The 27,609-nt window shown below is 43.2% G+C and overlaps 1 protein-coding gene across 12 annotated transcripts in view; it reads right to left on the minus strand.

The window, feature by feature from the left end:
- Nucleotides 1-122: 122 nt before the first annotated feature.
- The window catches only part of tjp1b (tight junction protein 1b), a 73,486-nt gene continuing 45,999 nt past the window's right edge, over nt 123-27,609 (minus strand). For 6 of the 12 annotated variants that reach the window (XM_082539277.1, XM_082539285.1, XM_082539286.1 and 3 more), the window contains 27 exons: nt 24,700-24,756; nt 24,093-24,217; nt 23,870-23,972; nt 23,335-23,650; nt 22,875-22,981; nt 22,329-22,497; nt 22,076-22,220; nt 16,678-16,808; nt 16,016-16,121; nt 15,131-15,281; nt 14,416-14,524; nt 14,112-14,331; nt 13,773-13,957; nt 13,596-13,691; nt 13,432-13,514; nt 13,123-13,333; nt 12,909-13,009; nt 12,479-12,829; nt 11,914-12,144; nt 10,012-10,878; nt 9,476-9,567; nt 8,963-9,178; nt 8,718-8,854; nt 7,506-7,977; nt 7,105-7,322; nt 5,691-5,834; nt 123-1,964 (listed from right to left, as the gene is read on the minus strand). In XM_082539277.1, coding sequence (XP_082395403.1) covers nt 1,870-1,964; nt 5,691-5,834; nt 7,105-7,322; nt 7,506-7,977; nt 8,718-8,854; nt 8,963-9,178; nt 9,476-9,567; nt 10,012-10,878; nt 11,914-12,144; nt 12,479-12,829; nt 12,909-13,009; nt 13,123-13,333; nt 13,432-13,514; nt 13,596-13,691; nt 13,773-13,957; nt 14,112-14,331; nt 14,416-14,524; nt 15,131-15,281; nt 16,016-16,121; nt 16,678-16,808; nt 22,076-22,220; nt 22,329-22,497; nt 22,875-22,981; nt 23,335-23,650; nt 23,870-23,972; nt 24,093-24,217; nt 24,700-24,756 — 5,238 coding nt within the window. In that variant the 3' untranslated portion in view covers nt 123-1,869. The remainder of the gene's footprint in view (nt 1,965-5,690; nt 5,835-7,104; nt 7,323-7,505; nt 7,978-8,717; nt 8,855-8,962; nt 9,179-9,475; nt 9,568-10,011; nt 10,879-11,913; nt 12,145-12,478; nt 12,830-12,908; nt 13,010-13,122; nt 13,334-13,431; nt 13,515-13,595; nt 13,692-13,772; nt 13,958-14,111; nt 14,332-14,415; nt 14,525-15,130; nt 15,282-16,015; nt 16,122-16,677; nt 16,809-22,075; nt 22,221-22,328; nt 22,498-22,874; nt 22,982-23,334; nt 23,651-23,869; nt 23,973-24,092; nt 24,218-24,699; nt 24,757-27,609) is intronic. The other 6 variants (XM_082539281.1, XM_082539279.1, XM_082539280.1 and 3 more) reach the window with 6 other exon arrangements.

The following is a 27,609-nucleotide window of genomic DNA, read 5'->3' on the forward strand; positions in this document are numbered from 1 at the left end:
ACAGCCGCCAACTCCTGAACCCTCGCGGGAATCATCTCGGATCCATTTGGCAGAAAATAAACTGGTGTTGCTGTGTCGCTATCTAAAAAGACGTGGGAAACAACACAACAGTGGAATCTGGGCAGCGTTTACTTTATAAATGAATTTATTTAGTAATACAGTGGTATACTTAGAAATGTGTTGCAAAGGAAAACAAATGAAAGTAAAATCAAAATAAATAAAAAGAATGTCAGCCACACGGGGAAAAAAACCAAAAAACTAGTGTCGGGTTGAAGCAGTGTTGTCATATCAAAAGAAAAATAGTACTGATGTGCCATAATAAATTGTCTTAGTACAAAAATACATTTCAGGGCACACAATACAGCATCCAGTATCACAAAGAAAGGAAGGGACCACTCTTCACAGCAGCCCCCCTCAAATACGTCTTTTAAAATCATTTAAACCGAGCACTTCTCTATTTTGTAAATAAGAATAAAAAGTTTTCTGACAGTTAAAAATGCCTTAAGTAGTGTGTATGTTTGTAATGTGTGTACGTGTTTGTATACGTTGGTAGAAAAGTCGGACTTATTACTGCTTATGTCAGTTCCAAGGCTCAGGGGTATAACCAGAATACAAACATAACCAATGTAACCGCTTTCTCTTTTTTAAACAAACGTTTTCTCTTTTATACAAAATAACAAAGATGTACAAAAGTTCATTTACAGAGAACCAAGGCCATATGCTAGCATTATGTACAGCCACAACTTAAACATCTTCTAGCTTGTTGTTTTGTTTTTTTGTATTTCCTCAGACTTCATATGCATAGCAGTAAAAGAAAGCATACCTTTTTCACCAGTCTCAATTATTCTCGTGTGCTAAATCCAAGTTCACCGTTTTTAGGAGAAAATGCAGAGACAACGACGACAACTTCTTTTTCTTCTTCTTCTGCTTCTTCCGTAGTGATCGCTACAACTGAAGGAACCGATGTTTTAAAGTTTCACTGAAAAGTTAATATGCAGATAAGGCATCACTGCTTGCAGTGTACGATGGGATTTCTCATGTGTTGAACTTAGTAGTAGCAGGCTTCTGAACCTGAGTCATAGCACATGCATAGATCTCTAGACAGCAGGAGTTTGTAAAATCAAGTCAGTATATTTATCTACGGTAAAACATTTCTACAAAAAACACGTTTGAAACAGAGAGAACCCCGCTGGACGAGCGGGTGTCTGATACTAATACTTAACCTTCATTCTTCATTAGTTTTTTTTTTGTTTAAATCTCGATGATGCCTACGTCTTCATGAGTCACGCTGAGCAATTTCTCAAGTCCTCAGAGATCCATCATGAGTGAAACGCATGACCACAGAACTCACAAACAAAAGTTTTGCATATACAAACTTTGCTGTTTGTGAGTTGTTTTATTTTTGTTTTTATTTTTACAGTATGCAAAAATCAAACTGCAATATTAAACAAGTTTTCAAAATTATCCTCTTTTGTTTTGTTTTTACCTCCTCCACCGCTCTGAACCTTTACAAAATTAGCTAAAAATGTCAAAATGTGATTATTCAGTCTGTGGCACTGGTCATGCATTCCAACTCCAGTTCCTTTTGTTTAAATAACGTTTTCATCTTTATTTTTTGCAAGCCTTGTAAGCACCAAACCAAAAAAAAAGAAAGAAAGAAAAGAAAGGAGGAGTACAGCCTTGGGGATGCTGGACTCCGACTCTCCTTGTGTGTGTTTTTTTAAGTTTTTTTTAAATTTTGGGCACAGTAAACAACGTGAGTTTGAGTTCATACTTCATCAAGCATTTTGCACCGTGGAGTGGGCACGGCAGGGGAGACTCGGGTCCCCTGCTTTATCACATTCAGTAACAGGCCAGCTGTTGCCCTCTTCAGAAGTGGTCAATGAGCACAGACACACAGTTTGCACCCACCAGGTAGTTTGGGTCTCCAGGGAGAGATTTGTTCTGCCAAGTTTTGGGATCACCTGCGGGGAACAAGAGACGTGACGTCAGCTGATGGAGAGCAGCTTTAAAATACAGAAAACTGAAACTGAAGGTACTCGAAACACGCGATTTAATAAAAATGCAAAGGCTGGTGATTTCAAATGATAGTGCACAAATTAATGAAGGGTGTTTCATGAATTTATGTTCCTCAGATGAGTGCATGTAATTAAGTAGTACTTAATTTAATGAATTTCAACATACTTATTCCACACATGAATTTAGAAGCAACTAAACTAGCAGGACTTCAGTTGAAAGGTCATGTACACCTGGCTGGCCTTTGTAAAAGCATTCAGCGCCAAGTTAGTGTCTACGTGCTGCCTCGTGATCTGATTTGATTTGAAAAGTGATTTGATTTGAAGTCCTTACTGTCATTTTTAAATCAAAAAATAATTACTTTAGTAATAAGAAAAGTTTACTAAAAGCAAGAACCCTGAGTGTGTGTCTAAATATACACCGACTGGCCACTTCATTAGGTGCACCTGTTCAACTGCTCAGTGAGGGGCTGGTCTGGGCATTTTGCAAAATCGCTGACCAAAATCTCATATCCCGATATAAGACTTCTATCGTCCCGATAACGATATAAATCACAAAAATGTAACATTTTCTGTAAATTCTGTGAATCTCGGGCAGCTCGACTTGCATGAAATGTTTCCAGCTGCGCGTCATGGAGTCGAGTGTTTTAACAGATGCATGAAACTATACATTTTTAGACATAAGTTGTAACGGCCGCCGTTTTCTTTGTGAGTATTTATTACACGGCGTGCTGCGGGGAAAAGCCTTTTCTAATGTTTGAGTCTAAGGTTTATTTTTTAGCACTTGGCGGCTCTTTTTTACTTCTCATTCGTAAATAATCTGCTCTTTCACGTGATTCAGTTTATTTTGAAAAGTCTCAACAGGATCTTGAGCTTTATTGTGAAAGGTTTATGTGGAACATAAACAAGCGGACACACGAAGGTGTTACCGTCGCTGTTGCTAACGACAACGCATAAAAACAGGCGCTTGTCCATCAGTAGTATCTCTTATATGTAATATAACCAAAGAGAGAACTTTAAGAAATTAATATAACCACTACAGTGACCATCAAAATAATGAAAAAATATTGCCGTAGAGTTTATTTTGCGACACCACGAAACAAACGATAGCGTAAAATGAAACGATAGACGTTTTTATATCGTCATCCGATATATTTCAATATATCGAACAGCCCTACTTCTCAATAGATTATACTTAAACACAAGATCTCCCAAGCACTTACCTTATACCTTGATTATAAAACATTACCCTATTTCCTACATCTTGACTCACATCTGAATTTAAGTACAGTCACAGTATAGATGATAGGATACTCATGTAAAGGTTTCTGAAACTAGATCAGTTAACATGCCTATAAATTTCTTTCATTTCATAAAACATCTTTTTACTGGTCACAACACTTATCTGGCATGCAAAACATCACAAACTGTGACATTAAACATAAAAATTCAGCAAATGAAGACCAAGAATCAAACAAGTGGGCATTTGTTCTGTAACTGTAAAATTTAAACATTTCTGAGAAATCCTGTTTAATATTCCATAGGAAAAGCAGCAAATCCATCCAAAATAAGCAGCTGGAATGAGGTCCTGTTTGGAATTTTCCTCAAAGAAAAGTTCAATGTGTGGTCGTGAGCTCATATTTGGTATGTATCTGCTTGATATGGTCGGACACGTGCTCATTATACTTTCGAGAAAAGCATCAGGAGAAAAGCACTCGTTTTCTATAGTACACAACTCTCAGTTTTCACAATTATGGAGCCATCCAAACATAATGATGCCAGCTCCTTTAATAATTCCTTTTAATTAATGTATATTGGGTGTTGGCTCCAAACGAATAGAAATCCAGTATCACTGGTATCACTTCTTATCTAACAGTTTAGACCAGGGGCCTCAAACATAAGGGCTCGAATCAAAGACTCCAATGAGGTGCACTGGATGGCTTTGGAAAATGTGAAAGACGGCATGAATTTTTTACTTTTAACTTTTCACACATTTCACAGCTCTTCCTACTGATAAAGACCTCTCCAATCGACATTTATGCTACTGTTATTTTACATATTTATTATTTGCAAAAGTTGTGCTAACAGATTACTTTCATTTATTGCAGCAGCTTTTTATGATGTTGTAGAAAAACTGAGAAATACTGCTGAAATTACCATTTTTAAAAATTATAATAGGACATCACAGACATTAAATGTGTAGTTAAACAGAGGTAAGTTTTATTGGTATGGCCCACTTAAGATCAAAGTGAATTGTTTGTGGCCAGCGATGTTAACGTTTGGTCTAATGTAGGGCTGCCACAAACGATTATTTTTGCGATTAGTCGACTAATCAGATCATGCATCCATTGGATGTAAAACGTACAGCTTATTGCACCAGCATGCATCTGCTCTTATATAACTATCATTAGCTTACAGCTTGAAGTGTTTAAGGCATGTGCTAACTAAAAATAAAGATAAGATGATAGTTTATTAAATTTTAATCAAATTTGCAGATTGTTTCAGTGGAGTTTAATAAACTCAGCCGTCTGCTCCTTGCTATCTAAAATATAACAGGACACCGGAGTAAATTCTCGAGCATCTCACACTTCTGATAATCAGCTGTCTGCTTGACGTTTATTCAGCTGTGTAAAAACTATAACTTTAATCTCAGCCAAACCGATTTACTCAGGAACAAATAAAATACTTTAAAAAAAAATCCAAACAATAACATTTTTAAGTTATCCAAGTGACTTGTATATCATATTTAACCTGAGTAGTGAAAGACGGTGGTGGGTTTGAAAACGATTTGCCGGGAGTCCAGTGTTCTCTCCAGCTCTAGTGAGCCTTGAACCCCGGCTCGCTATCGAGCTGGTGGGTAACAGACGTCTCCGAAAACGTCGGAGCGCTTTTGAAAATATGTGGTGTCTTGATAAACTGAGCAGATATTTGAGGTTTACACAGCTACATTCTGAAAACATGTTAAACGTTTATTTTGTGACCCAGAAAGAATAATAAGAGTAATATTAAAACTAACTAGCTGCCGCCGTTGTTGGAAACTGAGCAGGGCCGCACTGGGCTGCGCTATGAATTCTGGGACGCAGCTTCTTCTTCAGGGTTTAACGGCAGCTGGCATCCTTGTACATGCAGTGCTGCCATCTTCTGTTTCAGTCCGTTATTACACTCTTAAATCCTACTACTTATTCCTGCGTCTTTTGTGATCTTACAAAGCTTCAAACGACACGTCGGCTATTAAATTGGTCGTCGACGATTTTGATAGTCGACGTAATCGTGACTAGTCGACTAATCGTGGCAGCCCTAGTCTAATGATAGTTTTATAATGTCATCCAACCCACAGACTTTGTGTTTGTCTACAGCAGCACCTTCATCCACACTAAACTGGATGTGGAACCGCTTCTGTCGGAAAACTGATTCAGAGTCAGCTGGTAAGATTTTCAAGATTAAAAATACTAGCTCTTTATGTCTGTTTATAGTTCATATAACTAATTGGAACTAACAGAGAGCCCAAAATAAATAACACCACCAACAAACAGCACATGCATGATAAAAAGGTGAGGGGGGGGGAAACAGAAAACAGATGTGAGTGTTAAACTGATTCAGAAAGCAATGAACTCGCTTTGCTGAACACCAAAGTCTGCACACAGACCCCAAAAGGACAGAGAGAGGACAGCATACCCGACGAGGAGTCGGAGGATTTTAGAGCAAAAGACCAACCATCAGGGGTCATTGACGCACAGTGAGGTAAGCGCAGCTCCACCGGCTTCAGGAACTTGAGTCCATGTGGGCCACACATCACCAGCGGACTAAGCAGCGTTTCTCCTGCACAGATATACAACCAGAGTTAAACTTCACAAACCAAACACCCGATTTAATAGTCTGTTATTAGGCCATCGTAGTAAATAAGAAATATATGCTTGTTTAAAAGTGTGTAACCACCAGTATAACCACTGTTTATTTCCCTATCTAGTTCAGGGTCTTTTTTCTGTAATAGTTTCTATATTGGTTTTGAAACTCAAAGAGAATTTCTACAACTATCCAAACTTAAACTTTGTTTTTTAAGCTTTTCATGTCTGACAGCTCACATAAATACAAAAAAACATATAAAATACAAACGGGTACTCAAAGCAAGCAGAAGCACCCACTGTTTGCACCTCACAGAGAAGTCTCAGTCACCCACTCAGTCTGCCTGAGTCCCAGACAAGCAATTCCCAATCCAGACCACAGCCAAGTGACAAGTGTTCTCTCAACTGAACAACCTTCAAACTGTCTGCAGGTACCCCAGAAATCACAAAGCACAGGCAGGACATCCCCATGTGGGGCAACCCCGGGCACCAGGGCCCTAGATCTCATACCAGGACCCCCCCCCAAAAAAAAGGCCAGCCATCCGGGCCAGGCCCCACACCACAAGGCAGGCCCCACCACCACCAGGGCACCAGAACAAACAAATACATACCCCAAAACAGCTCTCCACACAAACCCACTAAGTAATGTAATTGATCACTGGGGACCAGAGAGTTTTTCAGAGGTGGCAGGCATTCTCTCCAGACTAATGTGATCTAGAGCAAGGGTAGGCAACTCCAGGCCTCGAGTGCCGGTGTCCTGGAGGTTTTAGATGTGTCCATGATCCAACACAGCTGATTTAAAGGGCTAAATGACTCCTCAGCATTTCTTGAAGTTCTCCAGAGGTCTGGTAATTTGATTCAGGTGTGTTAACCCAGGGTGGGATCTAAAACCTGCAGGACACCGGCACTCGAGGCCTGGAGTTGCCTACCGTGATCTAGAGGAAAACATCTATATTCAGTAATACAGAAATCATTTTTCAATTTTCAATTCATGAGACTAGTTTTCTTAGTGATGCATAAGGTGGTAAGAAGTGTGTGTTTGCTTCCATGGGCAAACACATCACCAAGCCTTACATCACTTAAAATGCATAGCTTGAAAAACTTTATTCTCATCTAGGAAGACAAAGCCCCTGCACTACTACAGTCAACATTTCACAACCTTCACCAGTTTCCTCAGATTCTGTACCATCTCACAAGTTGATAAATCTAGGTTAGGGAGGATCTCTATCCAGCACTGAGGAACTGACCTTTCTCCTTGTCGAGGGGGGGCAGGATACTGTTGTCCCGGCACACCTTGAAGTAAATCTCCTGCTCGACACTCTCCGGGATCGCACCCTGGGGGATGATGATGCTGACGCCCGTCTCAATAGAACTCAGGACCCCTCCGTTACAGTTGAATATTCCACGGGCAGTGGCCACCACTGTGTGCCCTTCATCTTCATCGTCATCATCCAGTGCACTGGGGCTGAGGGACAGAAGCAGAGAGGAGAACATCATCAGTCAAATCAGTGTAGGCAGAGAATAATGTACAGCAGAGGGCATGAGAGCAAACCCCCTGTGCACAAACAAGTTTCTCTCCCTTTCTCAGCAGCTCAGTAATTACTTTCTCTGAGAATTCAATGCTACTAGGGGTGAGAACATGTCTTACCTTACAGGGATGGCCTTGGGAATGGCGTTGATGTTATTGTGCTGGTATTTGGGCCTGTTGTCTATAGTGCGTGTGAAAGTGTCTAGGCCACTGTCGTGATCAAGGGGCTGCGGTGACAACTGAGGTTTCCCACTACTGTTGCTCACCACACTGGGCTTGCTGAGGAGGTCCGTCTTCACCTGTGTGTCATTGGGCAGCAGATTGTGGTTGAACTTGGGACTCTCAAACTTGCGCTCAAAGGGTCGGGCTGCACTGGTGTAAGGCTTCGGGACGTAGCGGTTATAGCTAGTTGGTGCAGGAGTGCTCAGGGTTTTTGGGGGTGCTGCATCAGTGCCATTGACCGGGGATTTGTCGGGAAGGCCCCTCGGGGGCAGGTAACTGCCAGGTGTGGGTTCATCCCTACTGGTCGGCCTAAGAGTTGTCAGCTCAGGTTTAGGATTGGGTGAGGTCAATGGTTCAGGTACGGAGTTAGCTGAAAGAGGATATAATAAATCAAGTAATTTAAATACAGTCTTGATTAAACATACACAAGAGATTATATATACAGTTATGTACTTTCTATATGTACTGAAGAGTTTAGCTACTACCAACAAATGAGCAAAATCAAGATTTTTTTGCTAGATTTACAGAACTGTGCCGAGCTTTGACACTCAGTAGAGATCTTTCATCAGCAACAAGCAAAAAAAGGTCCTGCCACAGATAGTTTTGCTTACAGTTCTGGTCTGACTACCATGCAGCCAGTCTGATCTCACAGGGAGAGAGAGAAAAGTCTTTTTTTTAAAGCCATTATCACTTCAGGGACAGTCCTACAAAATTACATTAACACAAAGAGGTAGCAGTAGCAGGAGGCACTATGTTTACTTTATAATGCATGTGTGCACAAAAGAAAAGAAAAAGGCTAAAAAAACAAACAAACCCCAAAACATTCTAGACAACCAATGCTAGTTTGGAAACCACGGTCTTGTTTAAGAAATCAATTTAAGAACAAACAAAAAGATGTGAGAGGAAGCAACTGGAAACAGTAGGAAAAGAAATATGAAGATATGTATATGACTGTATATGAGAACAGAAGAAAAAAAGTGGCCAAAAAAGGCAAAGCTTATTGGAGAAAGCATGTCATGGCACAGATATAATTCATGTCATGTGTATGTTATTCATGTAATAACGTACAGACGAAGGTTTGAAGGCCAGCAGAAAGTTTAGGAAGCTTACCATCGCCAGGACTGAGTTTGGGGAGTGTGGCGGGTGGAATGGCGGAGGCCGGGGGCCCATACTGTGAAGAGGGACTGATTTGTGGCAGAGGATCGTATCTTTTTTCCACTGGACTCACTTTCTCCACAGACTCAACTCTGCAGTTAGATGGCACAAACAATTATTATTCAACAGCTGTGATGACTTAAAACCTGAGAAATGTTGTACAACAGGCAGCACTTTTGGCACAGGCTGAGCTGTTATACCTGTTGTATGGGTAGGATAGCTGAGGTGGTTTGGGCAGATCATGGAAGCGGTTAATGCCAGGAGCGGGCTGGCCCATGGCCTTGCTGTCAAAGCTGCGACGATCAAAGTAGGACAATTGCTTTCTGTAGTATTCCTCATCCTCATCTGGGTCATAGTGGTTGGAACGGACTACATCATCCAGGGGCTTGGTGTGGGGCTTCTGTGGTTCAGGAGCCCTGCAGAAAAAGACAAACAGCAGAATGATTGAGGCAAATCAGAAACTGTACACTAACTTAAAGTAGAGTCTATGAGATTAATTTATCAGATATCTTTGAAATCAATATGAATCTTTACAGCTGGGCAGCTCATGCAGCCAATGACACTGAGGCTAACCTACAGGGCTTGCGGCATCCACTAGATGGAGCTCAAACTACAACAAATGAATTCTAAGACTCCTTTTCAAGGATCTTATGAGCGACTGTCCTTCACTCACCTACCCTGTAGTCTGGGGTTTTGCAGCGAGGGTTACATACCTATAGGAGGACTTCTCCTGCTCTAGGTTGCTGAGGGAATTGGCTTTAAGGACTGGTCCAGGTGCCATCACAGGCTTAGGAATATCTGCAGGCTGAAAAAACAAACATGGGCCTCTGCTTTAGTGATTCTTGCATTAGATTTAGATTTTGCACACATATCTATCATTGTGCCTGAAAGATGTAAAATTGTTCAGACAAAAAAAAAAAAAAGGAAGAAAAATCTCATATAAACAAGCTTGCGTTTTCAAGATAACTACATATCAATGAAACATAACATACCATATCCTGTTGGACTCCATTTACACCCTACCTTGTATATTTTATTATCATACATAAATGTTTTTTTAAATAGGATTTTTATTCAAGATTATAGCTATCTGTATTTAAACTAGGACTCTAACCAGTTTGCTGTTAGCAATACAAATGCAAATATTTGAAATGTGATGAAGTTAATACAGAGTTCTAACATCAAGTTTTTAACGTTGTTGCGTTACTGAGCCAGAATCCTTATTGTAACTAAGGTGAGATAAACATACCCGGAGTACTGATGAATCACCTCCCTCTTTAGCCCTGTCCATAGAAACCGACCGTTTATTCTCAAACATCTTGACCCTGTTGAGCACTGACTGTGGTTTCATGGCTGGGTCCTCATCCAGGTCTTCCTGGGGTGGAGGTGGAGGAGGTTTGGACCCTGGGGTGATTGCTGGATCGCCTGGGGAGGGCAGGGCCTCTGGTTTAGGTGGAGGAATGGTGGGTTCAGAGTTTCTCATAGCATCATGCATCCCTGGCTTAAAACCCCGGTTTGGAGGCCCAGGCATGTAGGTCGACCTCAGACCAGAGTCACCATAATACTGCTTCGAAGGCTCTGGTGATCGAGGGGAGTTAATGGGGAAGCTGTGGGTCTCTGCTTCATATGGGGAACGTGCATCGTAGCCTGCCGGAGGGAGAGGTGGTGGAGGGGGCTCATCGTAACGAATCGGTCCAGGTTTACTGTGGCGAGGTCTGCCATCATAGCCCACTGGTGGGGCCTCATCATAGCGTGGCTGAGGGGGGCTGTAGTCCCTTCCCGGTCCATCCTCATAGGGGGACCGGGGATTGTAGCCCATGGGTTGCTGGTGGCCCGGCTGGTACCCTGCGGGCTGGGAGGACGAGGTCTGCTGGTCATAGGGGGGCCACTGTTCGTTGTAATGAGGCACACGGTTGTCGTAGTGCAGGTGAGAATCAGTGTTGTGAGGCTTTGGTTCCGTGTAGCCGCCTCCATCATATCCGTAAGGCGGGTGGTCGTATTCGCGGTATGGCTGTTTGTCCTGGTACGGCGGCTGGTGACTATAGCTCATAGACTGCTTTAGGCTATGGTTGATTCGCACAGGGTCCTCCATATTGTAAAGATCTTTCTTGTACATCTGTGAAGAAAAAGAATTAAATGAATGGATCCATCCCATTGCAAACTTTTAACAAACCAGTGCTGCAGGACAGAAGGCAGCCAGTATTCTCCCAACACCAGATTAAGATAAAATTAATTAACAGGAAATAAACTAAAACCTTGAAAAGTTTAACAATAACATTAACCAAAGAAAATCTCTCAACCGATGAATTAAACCAAGATTAAGTCAAAGTGCATTTACTCAGGCAAACCTTTTCCCATTATTAAAAACAGTTCTGAATGCCTGTTTGACAAGATGCCTTTCAAGAATGGTGGTTATCCATATAAACACAAGTGAATTTTACATCTTTAAAGTTTGATAAATGGCACACTAGCAAGTAATTTGTACATTTCTGAAAGGCCTCGTTTCAAACAAATGATGTGTAGCCTGTAGACAGCAAATCTAGTTACAGTACTTCCTATGGAAGGTTGATCTGTTGGCATATACAGAGGGCGTAACTACACAAGAGAGACATAATGCAGTGTGCAGATGCAAGTTTGTTTTTCCATAGGGAGAATTGCTCATTGAAAGGAATTTATTACCAAGAGTACTGTCTGCAGGTTAGCTTTCATCATGCAAAAAACATTCAGTTTGCATATAATGCAATGTCAAACTACTGGCACTACGACAGACGACACATCTACCCACTACGATGCTACTGTGACACTATTTTTCATCTACAGAAGAAAAGTTGAAGCTGAAAGGAACCCAAAAAACATTAGGAGCCATGCAAAGGAAGTAAGGCAACAGTTAGGGCTGGTTGTGGATGTCTTCACCCTGGTCAAAGACTCAGATGTACCAGTCCTTCTGGTCTCCCAGCCCACTGTGGTGCATGTGGACTAGTCTGTCACACATTTTCTCTGGAAGCCAGAGGCACACAGTGGGCTCAGTGAGTCACACAGTGTGGGCGTGTCATGCAGAGAGCAAGTGGAAAGCATGTGTGAGAAGACAGGCAGTTAAAACAGCAGGCTGGGGCCCAGGCCCGGTCCGAGTGGCTGGTGAAACAGCGGGTACCTTTGGTTCTGGACCAGGCAGTCCAGACGGGTGGGGTTCATGTGGTGGTGGTGGGGGCTGAATAAGCTCAGGGGCAGGGCTGGGGCTGCTAAGTGAGTCAGCCTGAGGAGCTGCGGCTGCAGCAGGCGGCTCCTCTAGGTGCACACCCTCTAGCTGTACAGACTGCTCAGCAGCAGGGGTTGCTACCGACGTCGGAGGCAACGAGGGCATGGGCACAGCAGCCTCACCTTGCTGTGAAGTATTGTTAAGAGACATTTATAATACAGCCTGCCAAGGGCACAGAAAGTACAGCTTACCCCAACACCGTGATCTTCTTCCTTACACTGAATCAGTTTTACACCATCCAGAGAAATCGCTTGCAGAAATGTGATTAGAATCGATAACATACCAGTAGCTTCTAAAAATATTCATTACTTAGTCAAGAAACTTTTAATCTTAACAAAAAGGTCAGGACACATCACTAAATACAAAGGAGTAATTCCTCTGCTCTTCAGTCATATAATTTCACCCATGCATCCATCTTTGAAAGGCAAAGCCTGTCTGCAATGCCAGATATGAACTTTACCTGCTGCGGAGCAGCCATCTTGAACCCAGCAGGGTCTATGCGATTGGCTGGGTCAGGCTGCACGGGGTGCTGGTATCCAGGGTAACCAGGGGTGTCCTGAATTACAGGAGGATCTTCTCGCACAGGCTCTGAGGAGCGGGTGATGGCAGGCTCCGTGGGCAGACCCACCTCATCATTCAAAGTCTCATCTAATTCCTGGTCTGTGTATGCTCCACCTTCTGTGTCTGTGTCCTCATAGTCAGAAGTGTGGCGGCTGTCTGTGCTATACATTGAGTATTCACTACCTGGTGCTGAAAGGTAGGACAAGCGGTCATCATGGATATCCAAGTCATCCTCTGTAGTACCATCCGCCTGAATAGAGCAGAGAAACCGTCACCTGATGGCTCATTTATTCACAGTAATGGTGTTCAGCGCAGCAGAATAGACTCACCTTGCCCTCTGACACCCACACCAGCTGGTTCTGCTGTTGCTGGATGGTTTCCTTTAGCGCTCCATACCAACCATCGTTCATATTGTTCAAGTTGATGGTCGCTAAGAGAATAGTTTACATTACAGGCAGCTCATTAAGAACAAAGCATGTTAAAAAAAAAAGACAATTTACATTTTTTCATTTACTGGTATTTTTATAACTCTCTCCCACTTACTGGTGAACAGGTGGTGATTATTCTTCCTCAGTTTAATGGCTCGCTCATAGAGCTTCCTGGCACTCTTCCTGGACTCTGGACACAACCTGGTCCTCATGTTCTTCACACCCTGTTTGTTATCGGGATTTAGGAAGACTACAATCGGGTACCACTGAGCATAGTTCAGCCTGTCCACAGCATTTGGAGTGATGTCCAGTACAGCATGTTTGTCCTTCATTAAGAAAAGAAAGAGTTATTTTTAACAAATGCACGCACACAAACAATTATATATTATTTTTAAAATCTATGCATGTATCATAAAGAGCTCACTCTGTCGATGATCTGCTTGATAGTGTGAAGACGAATTATTCCTGAACTACGCTGGTCTGTTCCTGCATCTCTCGGTTCACTCTCTAGGAAATGAGGTGAGACAATTTTAAGACAAATACATTTTCTTGAGTACTAAATGTGTTTTATGCAGTTTACTGACATACTTGCAAGCTCAAAAAGATCTGGCTCTTCTCTGGAAAGCTTTTCACGAGCAACATCAGCAATAGGTCCAAATATTACAACCGGTCTTAGGAAGCCAGCTGCACAACGAGAAAAGAAACCATTAACAGACTTAAAAAAAACTGTGCTGTTACTCTTAAAAGGGCTAACAGACACCTCACCCTCTCTCAGCACAACTCTTTCATAAGCTGGGAACTTTGTTTGGACTGGCTGTGAAGAAAGATCCTCTCGGCTCTTCCTCAGGTTCCTCTTTGAACTGCGAAGACCACGGAACCTCCAGAAGTCAGCCCTGTCTCCACCTGCTGTTTTGGGGAGAGTGTATTGCACACTGGAGAGCTGCTCTGCTCTGTAGACAAAAGCAGAGATACTGTCATTAGGACTAATATCAACACTGCCAGTACACAAAGACATCACACACACACACACACACACACACACACACACACACACACACACACATTAACTACAACTCGAAAGGAGATGAGAAGGGATGCTTTCACCTGTTTTTGTTGGGGATGATGCCCCTCTCCACCTCCTGATGGTTCTTGCCAATGCGAATAGCCAGCCAGGAGCCTAATTTGCCGTTGTAGAGAGTGTCCACCACACGGAACACCTCGCCCTTGTTAAAGCTCAAACCATACGGCGATTCCTTCTCATACTCAAAGTGTGTCCGGATGTAGAAAGAGTCACCAACATCTGATTCCACAATCCGCCGATATACTGAACAGTACAGAGCGTTAAGTCAGTATCAGCAAACCAATCAGCTTATTAGATAATTCTTAGTTCTCTTTTCACTTCCTTTACCATCTTTCTTCTTTTGGGCTAGAATGGTGACCTCTTCACCCTTAGGAAGGTCCAGGAGGAAGAGCACCGCCTCCTCTCGGATTATGTTTGCAAAGTCAACATTATTTACCTGGAATTTGGAAAAAAGCATGTTTCTGGTTTATGTTTTTTATGGTTTTCATACAAAAATGTTTTATTTTGGATTTTCAAGTTTAAGCAGAAGCTTTTATTGTTCAAGGAGCACATCTCAGAAAATGTAAATCTCCATTTAAACAGAGGTTCGCATAGCTTTTCCTCTTCTCTGAAATGCCTGGGTAACTGCAGGTTTTATTGCACTACAAGAAGTCAAGTCATTCCTCAATATACTCAGAGAATAGAGGAGGAGGAACAAACAGTGAGATATACGACTGTGAGGGAATGGGACAAACACAGCGAGAGGAAACGGTGTTTTTGTGTACGCTCCCTCAGGGCTATTGCTAAGAGACCAGCTTGAAGATAGAGGAATTTTGGAGCAGCCAGAGTATAACACCATGAATATTTAAGGGAATGTTTCAGAAACATTTCCCATAAAACACTACTGTTTACACGCACTATGATGTGCCCACTGTTAAAACAAAATGGCTTATCCCTTTTTTCCACTTTTCTCTCCAAACTTAAACAGCTCCCCTTTCTTGTTCATCATATGTGTTGCAGTTTGTCTCACTTCACAATCAGCTTACGTTAAAAATAATCTTACCCTGAGAATTTGGTCGCCCTCCTCTAGGCCCTCCTTAGCGGCTGGACTATCTTCCAGCACTCCAGCTACGAAGATGCCCACGTCGTTCCCCCCAGCGAGCCGCAGACCCACACTCTCCCCCTTTTTGAACTTCACCAACTTCATGCTTGGCCTGAGAATAAAAACAATTGCCAAGTTCATTTCTTTTGATATGACTTAAATGTCAGCCAGATTTCTCTAAAGAGATTTCAGTATTTTTGCTAATAACAAAAATAACAACAGTAAACATTCTCAGACACAACCACTGATCACTCCGCGTCCTGCTCATTCAACTTGGCAGCTAACCATTAATGGGGGTCCCGTTGCCCTCGTTTTCAGCTACAAATCTTCATTACAGCACACTTCACAGCTCAAAATAATCCACAAGCCCTTTTAACTGTTCCCTTCAAGACCACCCTCCCTGTTGTATTTTCTCCCGACTGGCTGCACCTTGAAAACAAAACATGTGAACAGCAGGTGGGAGGGGCTGCTGTGCTCACAGTCAGACCTACACTTCTGAGATGACCACATTTAGGGTATCCTTTTTATCTGAGGCTAATGAGACCCAAGAGTAGAAAAAAAAAAACCTGCCACTGAGTGTTTAGAGCAGTCTGAAGCCTGCAGATACTGCGCTTTACAGATAAGACTGTGCATGGAAGCATTTTAAAACATTTTTCTGAATAACAGCTCTCCTGATGTAGTCAAAAGTACTTTTTTCCCCGCTGTGTGTGTGTGTGTGTGTGTGTGTGTGTGTGTGTGTGAGAGTGAGTGAGTGAGTGAGTGAGTGAGTGAGTGAGTGAGTGAGTGAGTGAGTGAGAGAGAGAGAGAGAGAGAGTGTGTAGGATATTACTATATTGTAAACTTTACCGTAGGATGCTATCATCATGGGCAGTAGTTGGCACAGGAGCATCAGAAGGACTGACAGGCAGGTCTACATCTGGCTGTCCGGGCTGAGCATAGACTGGCTTGGGTTCTAAATACAAATGTGCAGGGATTCATGTTATTATGGCAGACAGATGATGAACACGTAACACTGGCTGTACATCATCATAAACAAAGGAATACCCTCACACAGACAGAAAATGAGTGAGAATAAGAACAAAAACAACAATAGTGTGCATATACATATAAGCAAAATATTATCACACACATTCTTGTGTGCACACACGCACACTCAAGGCACACAGTGTCCTCAGCTAGGAAGTCAAAGAGAGAGGCAGCAGACTGCTGGAGGCTGGGGAGGAACGTCAGGCTCGATCAGCTCATATGGTTTATTTTCACTTGGCTCCAGGCTGACTCAGCCAGGCTCGGCAGGCGTCTGGATCTAACTTTTTAAAAGCGCAACAACCAAAAAAGGGCAAAAATAACTGTTTCGAATAAGAGTTCATTAATTCATGTAAATTTTCTGCTGCAAACGACAGACAGGGCCATTACACACCGTTTCTCAAGATTCACACTGATTTACAAATGACTATTCTTAGACATACAAACCAACATGTAATTTTCTGGCTGACTGATTTACATCTGACCTGGGAGGGGTGGGAGCTGTTTCTCCTCTCTGCCTCCTGACTCCTTCGGTTTGGGCAGAGGTACCTCCTCCGCTAGCTTCGCTGGTGTTGAAGCCGGCTTTGAGGCCCGTTCGTCGTCACGACTTCTGTGACTAAAGATGCAAAAAGATGTTTTTGTATAACCTCTCTTTAGAACATGAGGCACGAGATCATGAATAATGCATTCTGCAGATGTAGTGCTGCAAGGCAACATGAAACTGTCTCTTAAACAGAACATGCATTTGCTAAGAATAGCTTCTTTCTACGCCTGCATCTTAGTGTTGAAGGTCATCACTTTGTCTTTCCAGTCTTTCGTGCTCTATTTTTAGAGCAGCTTATCCAAGGTGTCAGAGTGGGTTCTGTCCTCCAGGTGAATTTCACTGTGAGGCTCTGGCTTTAGACCAGCTTACTTTGACTTCCTTTAAAAAGAAAAATTGCGTAAACTACTGTATAAACTAATATACAGTGACATATGATGTCCAAATTTCCATGCATTTTGACAAACAGAAACTTCAGATGCTGATTGTGATTTCTTAGCAAGTGATAGGAACAGGAGGGATAAAGACAGGCTTCCCAGTGGCATAGATCTGTGGCTCTCCTGGTCACATGGCTAACTTTTTGGGAAGAGAGCTGCTTTGTTCACAGACTGTGTGACAAAGTAACTACAAAGGATCCTGCTTGAACTGGCTGGACAGGAACAAACTTCTTTTCATCCCAGGCTGCACTTAACTGCCAACTTCACGAGCTGAGAGAAAGGGTTCCAGATCACTGATCAGGTTCAAACAAACAAATCAAATAACATCCTGTCACAAGAACTCCTTCCTGTTAACTAAAATACACAAGGTAGTGTGCCCGTGCCACTGTTTAGAACATTATAGAGATTTTCGCTTTTTGTATATTAAAAATGACAAGGAAGGATGAGCCTAATAGGAAAAAATAGAGAGCGACTTAAACAGGCAACTGGAGATGGCCTTTTATTACTGTGTGTCACGATTTCCTTTGTGGTGAACATGCAGTTTTGTCCACCAAAACATTGAAAAGAAGAAGATCCAGTGACACATTCAAATGATTCTCTCATCTTGAGAAGAAATGTCTCTAAATAATTGATGTCTGATATCAACAGCAACATCCATCAGTTAATAATTTGCTGTTACACAAAAGACCGATCTTCAACACACAAATTCATCACTTCTTTTAGACTGAGGGCTGTGAATATACAGTCGTTTGTCAAAGTCCCAACAACTCTACTGAACTACATTAAATCGAATAATTCGTTTATCAAATCCTCAATATTCAAATAGGGGAATGGCACCAAACGTATGGATTTGATCGGATCCGAGCTGGCCGAGTGAGATCTCAAGGGAGAACAAAGGGAAGCGGCGGCGGCCTAGAGGGAAGCGAGCCGGCGTCAGGAACAGGCTGAGAGCTCGTGCACACCGCACACCTCTGCCTAGCATCCTGCTCGCCAACGTCCAGTCACTGGAGAACAAGCTTGACGACCTCAGGGCCAGGATAAAGTTCCAGAGAGACATTCGGGACTGCAATCTCCTCTGCTTCACCGAGACATGGCTGAACCCAGCGGTGCCGGACCACGCCATCCAGCCGGCCGAGTTCTTCTCGGTTCACCGCATGGACAGGACACGGGACTCGGGGAAGTCAAGGGGAGGCGGCGTGTGTTTAATGGTGAACAACAACTGGTGCAACAGTGCGAACGTTGTTCCTCTCACACGCTCCTGCACACCAAATCTGGAACTACTGTCCATCATGTGTCGTCCTTTTTATCTACCTCGGGAATTTACATCGGTCATTGTAAGTGCCGTTTATATTCCACCACAAGCGGACACGGTCACCGCCTTATGCGAGCTGCATGAGGCACTCACACAGCACCAGACACAACACCGGGACGCTGCGCTTATTGTGACGGGGGACTTTAATAGCGCCAACCTCAAACGCGCAGCGCCGAACTTTTATCAACACATCACCTGCCCCACCAAGGGTGAAAGGACACTGGACCACTGCTACACTACGGTCAAGGACGGCTACAAGGCACAATCCCGCCCCCCGTTTGGCAAATCTGATCACGCCGCCATCTTCCTCATGCCAAAATACAAACAAAGGCTGAAACAGGAAGTTCCGGTTCAGAGGAAGGTCGCGCTCTGGACGGATCAATCGGTGGCCGCGTTACAGGACGCACTCGATGACGCAGACTGGGGCATGTTCAGAAACAGCTCCGACGATGACGTCAACGTGTTTACGGAAGCGGTTGTGGGATTCATCGGGAAACTAGCGGATGATACCGTGGAGACAAAGACTATCACAACGTTTCCCAACCAGAAGCCGTGGGTGGATAAAACCATCCGCGACGCTCTGAGATCCCGCACCGCTGCCTACAACACGGGACTCATGACGGGGGACATGGACCCGTACAAAGCCGCGTCATATAACGTGCGGAGGGCGGTGAAAGAGGCGAAGCAGCGCTACGGGAGGAAACTAGAGTCACAACTCCAACAGAGTGACTCTAGGAGCCTGTGGCGGGGACTAAGGACAATAACGGACTATAAAGCACCAACAACCGGTATGACGAACGCGGCCGTGACTCTGGCAGACGAGCTGAACACTTTCTATGCTTGCTTCGAGGCTGCAGCCAAGGTCTCCAACAATGCTAGTGTTAGCGGCGCTAACGGCTGCAGACAGGAAGATACTGCCAGCACCGGAAACGTGCTCGTCATCTCCGAGCATGAAGTAAGGAGAGCCTTCAAGAGAGTGAACACCAGGAAAGCAGCAGGACCAGACGGCATCCCAGGTCGTATCCTAAGAGACTGCGCATACCAGCTAGCTCCTGTGTTCACTGAGATATTCAACATCTCTTTATCTCAGTCGGTGATCCCCACATGCTTTAAAGAGTCCATCATTGTTCCTGTCCCGAAGAAACCCCACCCTGCTTCTCTCAATGACTATCGCCCTGTAGCCCTCACCTCAGTAGTGATGAAGTGCTTTGAACGCCTGGTCAGAGACTTCATCATTTCTTCACTACCAGACACACTGACCCACTACAGTTCGCTTACCGTCCAAATCGTTCCACAGACGATGCCATCTCTCATCTCCTCCACACATCACTCACTCACTTGGACACTAGAAGGGGGAATTATGTTAAAATGCTCTTCATAGACTACAGCTCTGCATTTAACATCATAATTCCCTCCACACTCACCACCAAGCTGGAGCATCTGGGACTCAGCTCATCTATGTGTCAGTGGATCTCCAACTTCCTAACTGGCAGACCACAGGCAGTAAGGATGGGCGGACATGTCTCAGCCTCCACCACTCTCAGCACTGGAGCCCCCCAGGGGTGTGTTCTGAGCCCCCTGCTGTACTCTTTGTACACATATGACTGTGTGGCCACTACCAGCTCCACCACCATCATCAAGTTTGCTGACGACACCGTCGTGGTGGGCCTGATCTCTGATAACAACGAGACGGCCTACCTGAAGGAGATTAGGAATCTGGAGAACTGGTGCCAGAGGAACAACCTCCTTCCAAACGTCAGTAAGACAAAGGAGCTGATAGTGGACTTCAGCACTAAGCAGGAGAGGAACTACCAGACCCCCGTCATCAACAAGTGCCCAGTGGAGAGAGTGGACAGCTTCAAATACCTCGGAGTTCACATCACGCAGGACCTGTCATGGTCCTGTCACATCAACACCGTGGTGAAAAAGGCCCGACAGCGTCTCTACCACCTCAGACGCTTGAGAGACTTCCAACTGCCCTCCAAGGTGCTCAGGAACTTTTACTCGTGCACCATAGAGAGCATCCTGGCGGGAAACATCTTAACCTGGTTCGGGAACAGCACCATGCAGGACAGACGAGCTCTACAGAGGGTTGTGCGGTCAGCTGAGCGCACCATCCGCTCCGAGCTCCCTGACCTGCACTCAATCTACAGCAGGCGGTGCTGGACCAAGGCCAGGAAGATCGTGAAGGACCTCAGCCATCCCAACAACAGACTGTTCTCGCTGTTGAGGTCAGGAAAGCGATTCCGCTCCCTGAAGACCAACACAGAGAGACTGAGGAGGAGCTTCTTCCCGCAGGCGATACGGTCTCTCAATCACACCACCACACAGTACTGACCCACACATACAGTTCTTACACACACACACTGGACTTTCTGGACTTTGGTTTTGCACAACACTGGTCACTATATTCTTCATTTCCGGTTAATACTTGTACAGCTGCTGTTATTGTGTATATATTTATTTATATTTAGATTTCTTCATACATTCTTATATAGTTCTATATTGTGTATTTTGTTGTACAGTTATTTTATTTTCAACTTTAATTTATATATTTATCTTTATCTTATTCTTCCCAGTTAAATTTACCCTTCATTCTAATTTGTGTTGTACAGTTATTTCATTTTTAACCTTAATTTATATTCTATTCCTTCCTAGTTAAATTTACCCTTTTTAAATTTTCATATTTATTTCCTATCTTATTCATAGCCTTTTCCTTTTTTTGTTTTCTTTAGGTCACGAGCAGTTGTCCAAGCATTTCACTACATATCGTACTGTGTATGACTGTGTACGTGACAAATAAAAATTAGAATTTTGAATTTGGATTTCTCCAGCTGCTGAAGTATAACAGGAATAACCAAGTGCAGAAAAATCCCATTCAGCAACAGCTTTGAATTATGGCACCATGTTTAAGAGTTAAGAGCAGTGAGCTTCTACGCTCAGCAGAGCAGACTCTTGATCTGCTTTCAACCGTAATTTTGACCAAGACCGACTCTTTTGCGGCTTAACAGCTGACTTTTATTTTTTGTCAGGTCAGTGAGCAGAGTGAAAGGGAAACAACTGTGGTGCTCTATTGAGTTTAAATGAAGAATTAATGAGGTACTTTCAAACAACGTTAGAGTCAAAAGAAGTGGTGAATGGAGTAATGGTTGGTGCTAACACACACTACCTTTCATGAGAAAAACAGAAAAGAGGAAGGGAAAAAAGCTTGTTTTAAAGCATGGAATCAAATATCATCAGTTGTGGTTACTTAAAAGATGTTAAAGTCTTACTAAATGGTTGCATATAATTTATTTTAATTTCACTCAATAGCAAATTACTGTCTTAATTAATCAACAACAGTCTAAAAACCAGTAGAGAAATTATGCTTAGGACAACCCAGTATCAAAGTGGTTTTGTACTCCACCCACATTTTGGTGATCAATGGTGCTGTTCAAGTTTAAATTGGTATTGTTCTAAACTTCATTCCATCAAACACAGAAAGTTGTGAAGAGAAGAAAACCAGAATATATACATACAAAAATAACAATGTTTCTTGCAACTATATCCCACGATTTTATTCATTTCCTGAAAGCCGGGTTGATGTTCTTTACCTGCCATTGCTGATTTGTGGAGGTGAATGTCGGGAGTGGTCTGAGGGTTCAGATCGTCTATCTGGAGAGCGGGAGCGGCTGCTACGATGTCTGTCATGTGATCGATTGGAATGGTCGGATGCCAGAGAATGGATATCTGAAATGTCTGGTTAAACATAAAGATACTGTGAAACGGCCGCAGCCTCAAAGTTGCCCTGACAAGTCTGACTTTCTTCGTATCCACTCATTTGAGTTGAATTCACATCACTCTCACCATCTCTGTCAGAAGCGTTGGCTGAGGGAATACTGTCATCGAGGTCAGGGATGTTCAGCAGGGTCGCTCTCTCATCCCTCTGAACCACCATTTTTAGCTTGCCCTTTGACCTTTCTATCAGCTTCTTGGCATCAATCAAAGAGAGGTTCTCTGTCACGGTGCCATTAATCTGAAAGAATCAGCAAAACAAGCCATCAGAAATGACATGAAGTAAACATTCGTACACAGCCACAGAACTTGAATGAAAAGAGAAACATTACAAAAGGTGACATGTCTGGGGTTATTATCTTAATGGTATGAGACCACATTAATGTTCCTCCCCATAACCAGTCTATGCATTAAAGGAAAGGATCAAGATGTGCATGTTGCTAAATGTGACGGTGTCCTTCTACACAGCATGTTCCCAAAACATTAATACAATGAGACAAAGTAGTACATACTGCACATCCTTCTATCTGAATCAGGTTAGATTATATAAAGAACATGATCAAACATTTTCAGTTTATCTTCTATGTTTCCAGTGATTCTCTGCCTTTCCCCTCTCACCTTCAGTACAACATCCCCCTCCTGGATGTTGCCATCCCTGGCTGCCAGGCTCTCAGGGGAAATGTCCTTGACAAAGATGTGGCTGGCCAGGCGCAGGCCATATTCTGCTTACAAAGTGAACGACAGCAACAAAGACAACGTTAGCACAGAGTTCACGTGACAACACCACGCTGACTGCGATTCTGCTGACATCTGCTTCTCCCACTGGGATTAACAGTACTGATTAAAGAAGATTAATTGCTCTTTTACTTAGATTTACTTGAGTTTACTTGGATTTTGCTGTGGCTGGCAAGTTTTGTTTGCTCTGGCAGTTAACCAATGCTGATTTGGAGGCTTTATTCTCTTCTAAAAGAGAATATGGTTGTCTGTTAATAGTCATGTAAAGCAAATGGCAGGAGATTCCCTGCTTCACTATCCACTGTTCTGACTCCCTTTTTATCCCCGACTTTGTGAGCCTCACCTTCATTTTTGCGGGATTTCACGAGAGTGACCTTGGCGGGCCGTGGGGGCAGGTTGTGCGAGCGGCGGTCTGAGCGTGGGGAGAGACTTCTTTCCCGTGAGCCGCTGCGTTCACGTTCCCTGTCCCTGCGACCGCCGCTCCGCCCACTGCGCCTGCCCATAGTGCCGCCCACACCGCTGTACACGCCACTGCGTCCACTTCTCGTTTCATATATCTCTTCGTCGTAGCTATCCTCCTCCTCGTCATGCTCTGACATAGTCTCCCTCTCTCCCAGGCGGCCCATGGGGACGTGCACCTTCCTCTTGCGCCTGATTGTCTAAACAAAGGGAACAAGACATGAAATGAGCTTGACAACCAACATGAGCCAGGCACTCCCCTTATCATGCACATTTCTTCTGCTAGTGAACTACGAAAACATATGAGAGAGCCCAAATAACATTATTAGCAATATGCATATCTCTGCTACAAACACTTTTTAAGTCTGACTACAAAATGAGCTTTCCAAGAAGACTTCATAATGGGATGTGACACTCACAATTTTGGCGAGCTTCCCACTTTTACGAAGCTGCTGAACAGCATACGCGTGCTCCACATTATCCATGGAGACAGCGTTGACCATAACGACTCTGTCATTTTCCCTAAAGAAATGAGATACCAAGAACAGACAGACAGTGGAGTCTTTATGGAGCAGGCAGTGTAATTTAATACTAAAAAATGAGCTGCATGACTGGGTTCCCGATAATACAACTAAATCTTACTGCAGTAGGCCTTCTGCGGGGCCTCCTTTCAGCACATCTGAGATGACAATGGAGGTCTCACCACTCTGAAAATGAGGGTTATCCCGTCCACCTGAAATGGCTATCCCAAAGCCAAACCCTGGTGCCTGCACACAGAAATAAAAACAAAACACAAAAAAGATAAGGATGTGTGGATGGACCAAGACACTAACTGATGAGTAGAGACAGATGTATTTAAATGACCACCTCCTGGTACGAATCCAACAAAATAATTGTTTGTTAAACCACCTCTACAGAATACAGCAGTCGAACACTTTGAAGCGATGCAGTTTGCGTGCAAACAATGTGCACAAAGATGCCAGATCAGCATTTGTGCAATTTATGCTCCACAGCCAAAAACATGGAATCGTGTAGAAGAAAAGCTTTTTGTCTGTTCCACGTGCAATTAATTACACAGTGAGCTAACTCCCTACATGCTGTGATCCTGAAAATAGCAGGGAAGAAAAATGCTGAGATGGGAGATAGAGGGAAAATAACGTAAACCAGGTAGGGCAGAGAGCGTTTAGGATAGGGCATAATTTCAACATAGACAATTATAGAGAGTAAAGGAAGGATAACAGATACCCACCCTGTGTAGTGTTACTGTGTGCTGTTCCCAAATGACTGTCTCCTCCATTGCTGCACTCTGAAAGGCAAAGAAATTGCGCAGTGCTTAACACATAAGCTCCAGAGTTCAGACAAGAAGAGTTAAAATAATTCATTATTCCAACTGATAAAAAGGTGGAAGAGTGGCTCCCAAAATACATCTGACAGTGTCTCCTTCAGTGTTTAACCTTTAACAAAGTCTGCATAAAAGGTCCAATGTGCTGTTTTTTAATGAACAGAGTAGGCGTTATCTGTCCAAGCTAAATGTCTGCATAATGTGTAGAGTAGCATTTACCACTTTTGCAGCAAAAGCTACTTATACTGAGATACTGAAAAAAATAGAGGGTAAGGGTTTGGACTACTGCTGCTTTATGAACATCAGCCACTTGGGCAATCTAGGCTACATTTCATTATTCATATTGTATTATTCATACTGCAAATAAAGGATGTAAAGATTATAAACAGCAAATCGACTGTGAAAGCACACTGAGAGACTTTAGTAAAAAAAATTAAAAAGACAAACAGAATATTTGAATACACAATAATAGCACTGATTATTTTTTGTCCTCTACCAAGGTTCCTAGTGGAAGGGGAAGTGTTTCACCACTAAAAATTAAGACAGGGTACACATCAGGACGCTTGTTTGTTTCACACTGTTGCTGATTCACAGTGATACAGATGACACAACAGAGCACAGCAAATAGCCCAGGCACACACCATAAACATGTTGGTTTTTAGACTAGACAGTCTTCTTTGTAGTGGGTCCACAGTATGAGGTCCCAAGTTTACAGTGAACTGAGTACAATAGCACAACAGACAAAGATCCTCCTTCATTAAATAGGGCCACACTGGCAGTAAGTCTCTAAAATTGAAGGACAACCTCAGCCCCATTAACAACCACAGAGGATAAGATTAAGGTCACCTCAGTCAGCTGCTGGGTTAACGCCATCCTCTGCGACCTACAGCCCGCTTCTTATCTCTGGCTCTGTATCATTTTACCTCCACTGCAATCTCACAACACATTAGACATTCAAGGACTGCATATAAAATACTACGAGGTCATTCCCATTGGGGCAAATTACAACCACCATCACAGCACTTAATGCAATAACCCCCATCTGTCATGCAAAATGATCCTAGCCTTGTGATCTTAATAGGTGAGACTGCCACACATATCCCCTTCTGCTTTGCTGGTTATTTCTTTGACACCTCGAACGCTTACAGTATTAACCACCTATGCAGAAATCTCATGTTGCGGTACATTAAAATGTGATGAAAAATGAGCAAAGGGAGATTACTCTTCACGCTGAAAAGGAGCATCGGTTCCAGTGCTTAGACCTGCCACTGAGACTGCTGTCGACGGGTTGGCAGCTTCAAACGCAAAACATCTAGCAAGAGTCAGTCCAGTTTCACACTGAAAGCCATTTTGCAGCACATCAGTATGACAACTTGATAATGGAAGTGCTATTAAGCCACAAAGAGCGATAAACAGCTAAAAATCTTGGATGGTCTGCAGGCCAAATACTGAACTACAGACCACTATGAAATCTCATATAGGGAATAGGGATATTCAGTTAATCATTTTTAATCAGTAAAGCTACCTGTCCTTAATGGCATCCATCAATTATGAAAACAAGATAACCCATCCCATTACTTTTACCCCCAAATTCATCCCCCGTCAGAGTGTGGCAACAAAAATATAAGGTACTAAGGGATTGTGAGCCCAAGGACGCACAATTTAATCAACCTTACACAGTAGTTAAGATTCAGGGACACCCTTTTTTAAACTATCAAAATGTATTTTGCAATATTGCACAGTTTTAAGTCATCACCAAAATGTGTGTGATGAGAAACACTAAAAACACACCCAGAGATTCTGAAGTTGAAAATAACAACAGCCATGCTGCTGCAGAAGCAAATGTCTGAACAAAAAAAGTAACTCAGATGTGAAGAAAACAATGTCCAACTTTTTTTTGTACAGCAGAAATCATATTCAGAGGCAGCAGCTTAGCTGACCAACTGCTGCTGTGCCGTTTATTGTTTTAGCACCCTGGCCTCCTTCAACACATCATCCTTATGTCTGCTGCGACCTGTCGGCCAAATGCCAAAGATTAGCTGGCGTCTGGGAATACAGGCAGCTAAATAAAATGCCACAAGTGGCCCCAGACGTGCTCAGCTTGGCAGCAACAGTCACAAACTCCTCAAGCAGCTTATAGTGGGGCTCACACAAGGAGGGTGAACCAAAGTTTGAACAGGGGAACTCCCCCTGGCCTTTCACACTGAATTATCTGCTCTTGAGAAAGGGTGGGGTGGGGGGCATCTGAATATAAACAAGTCTGGTGAAAGCAGAGGAATGATCTCCCGCTAGAAAGTTTGCTCTTTCAGGGAGGAGGATTTATGCCCCAGTCTTCTTGATCAGCACTGTGCAAATGCTGACGCCAAGAGCTCAAACATTTTGCCTAAATTTATAGAGACTTGCTTCTAACTGATAAATTGGGGGGGGGGGTGTTTCCAGTTGATAGTCAGACTTTCAAAACTTCTTTATAAGCATTTATGCAGCATAACACAAACATGTACGCCCACAAACGTATAATGTTTTAGAGTGGGTAGCAAGAGATGTCAATTTAGTTGTCTGGAAAACATGTTTAGAGGATGCTTCTAAAGCTCCACTGAATACAAATAAATCACTGAAAAATTGCAATGGGGCAAAACAAAAGGACCGAATACCAAGGGAAAAAGACGAAAAACAATCTCTCTCTCTCTATCACATGCACACACCTTTCACTGTGAAGGGATATAATTTTGCTACCTCCTGCTCCTGCAGAGCTTGTTGCTCTGGTAACAGAGGGGGGGACTGTGTGGCTTTCTAGTGGCCTTTCAGGACAGGTCTGAA

Source organism: Aulonocara stuartgranti (genome assembly GCF_965226115.1).
Source record: "Aulonocara stuartgranti genome assembly, chromosome: 7".
Classification (NCBI taxonomy): domain Eukaryota; kingdom Metazoa; phylum Chordata; class Actinopteri; order Cichliformes; family Cichlidae; genus Aulonocara; species Aulonocara stuartgranti.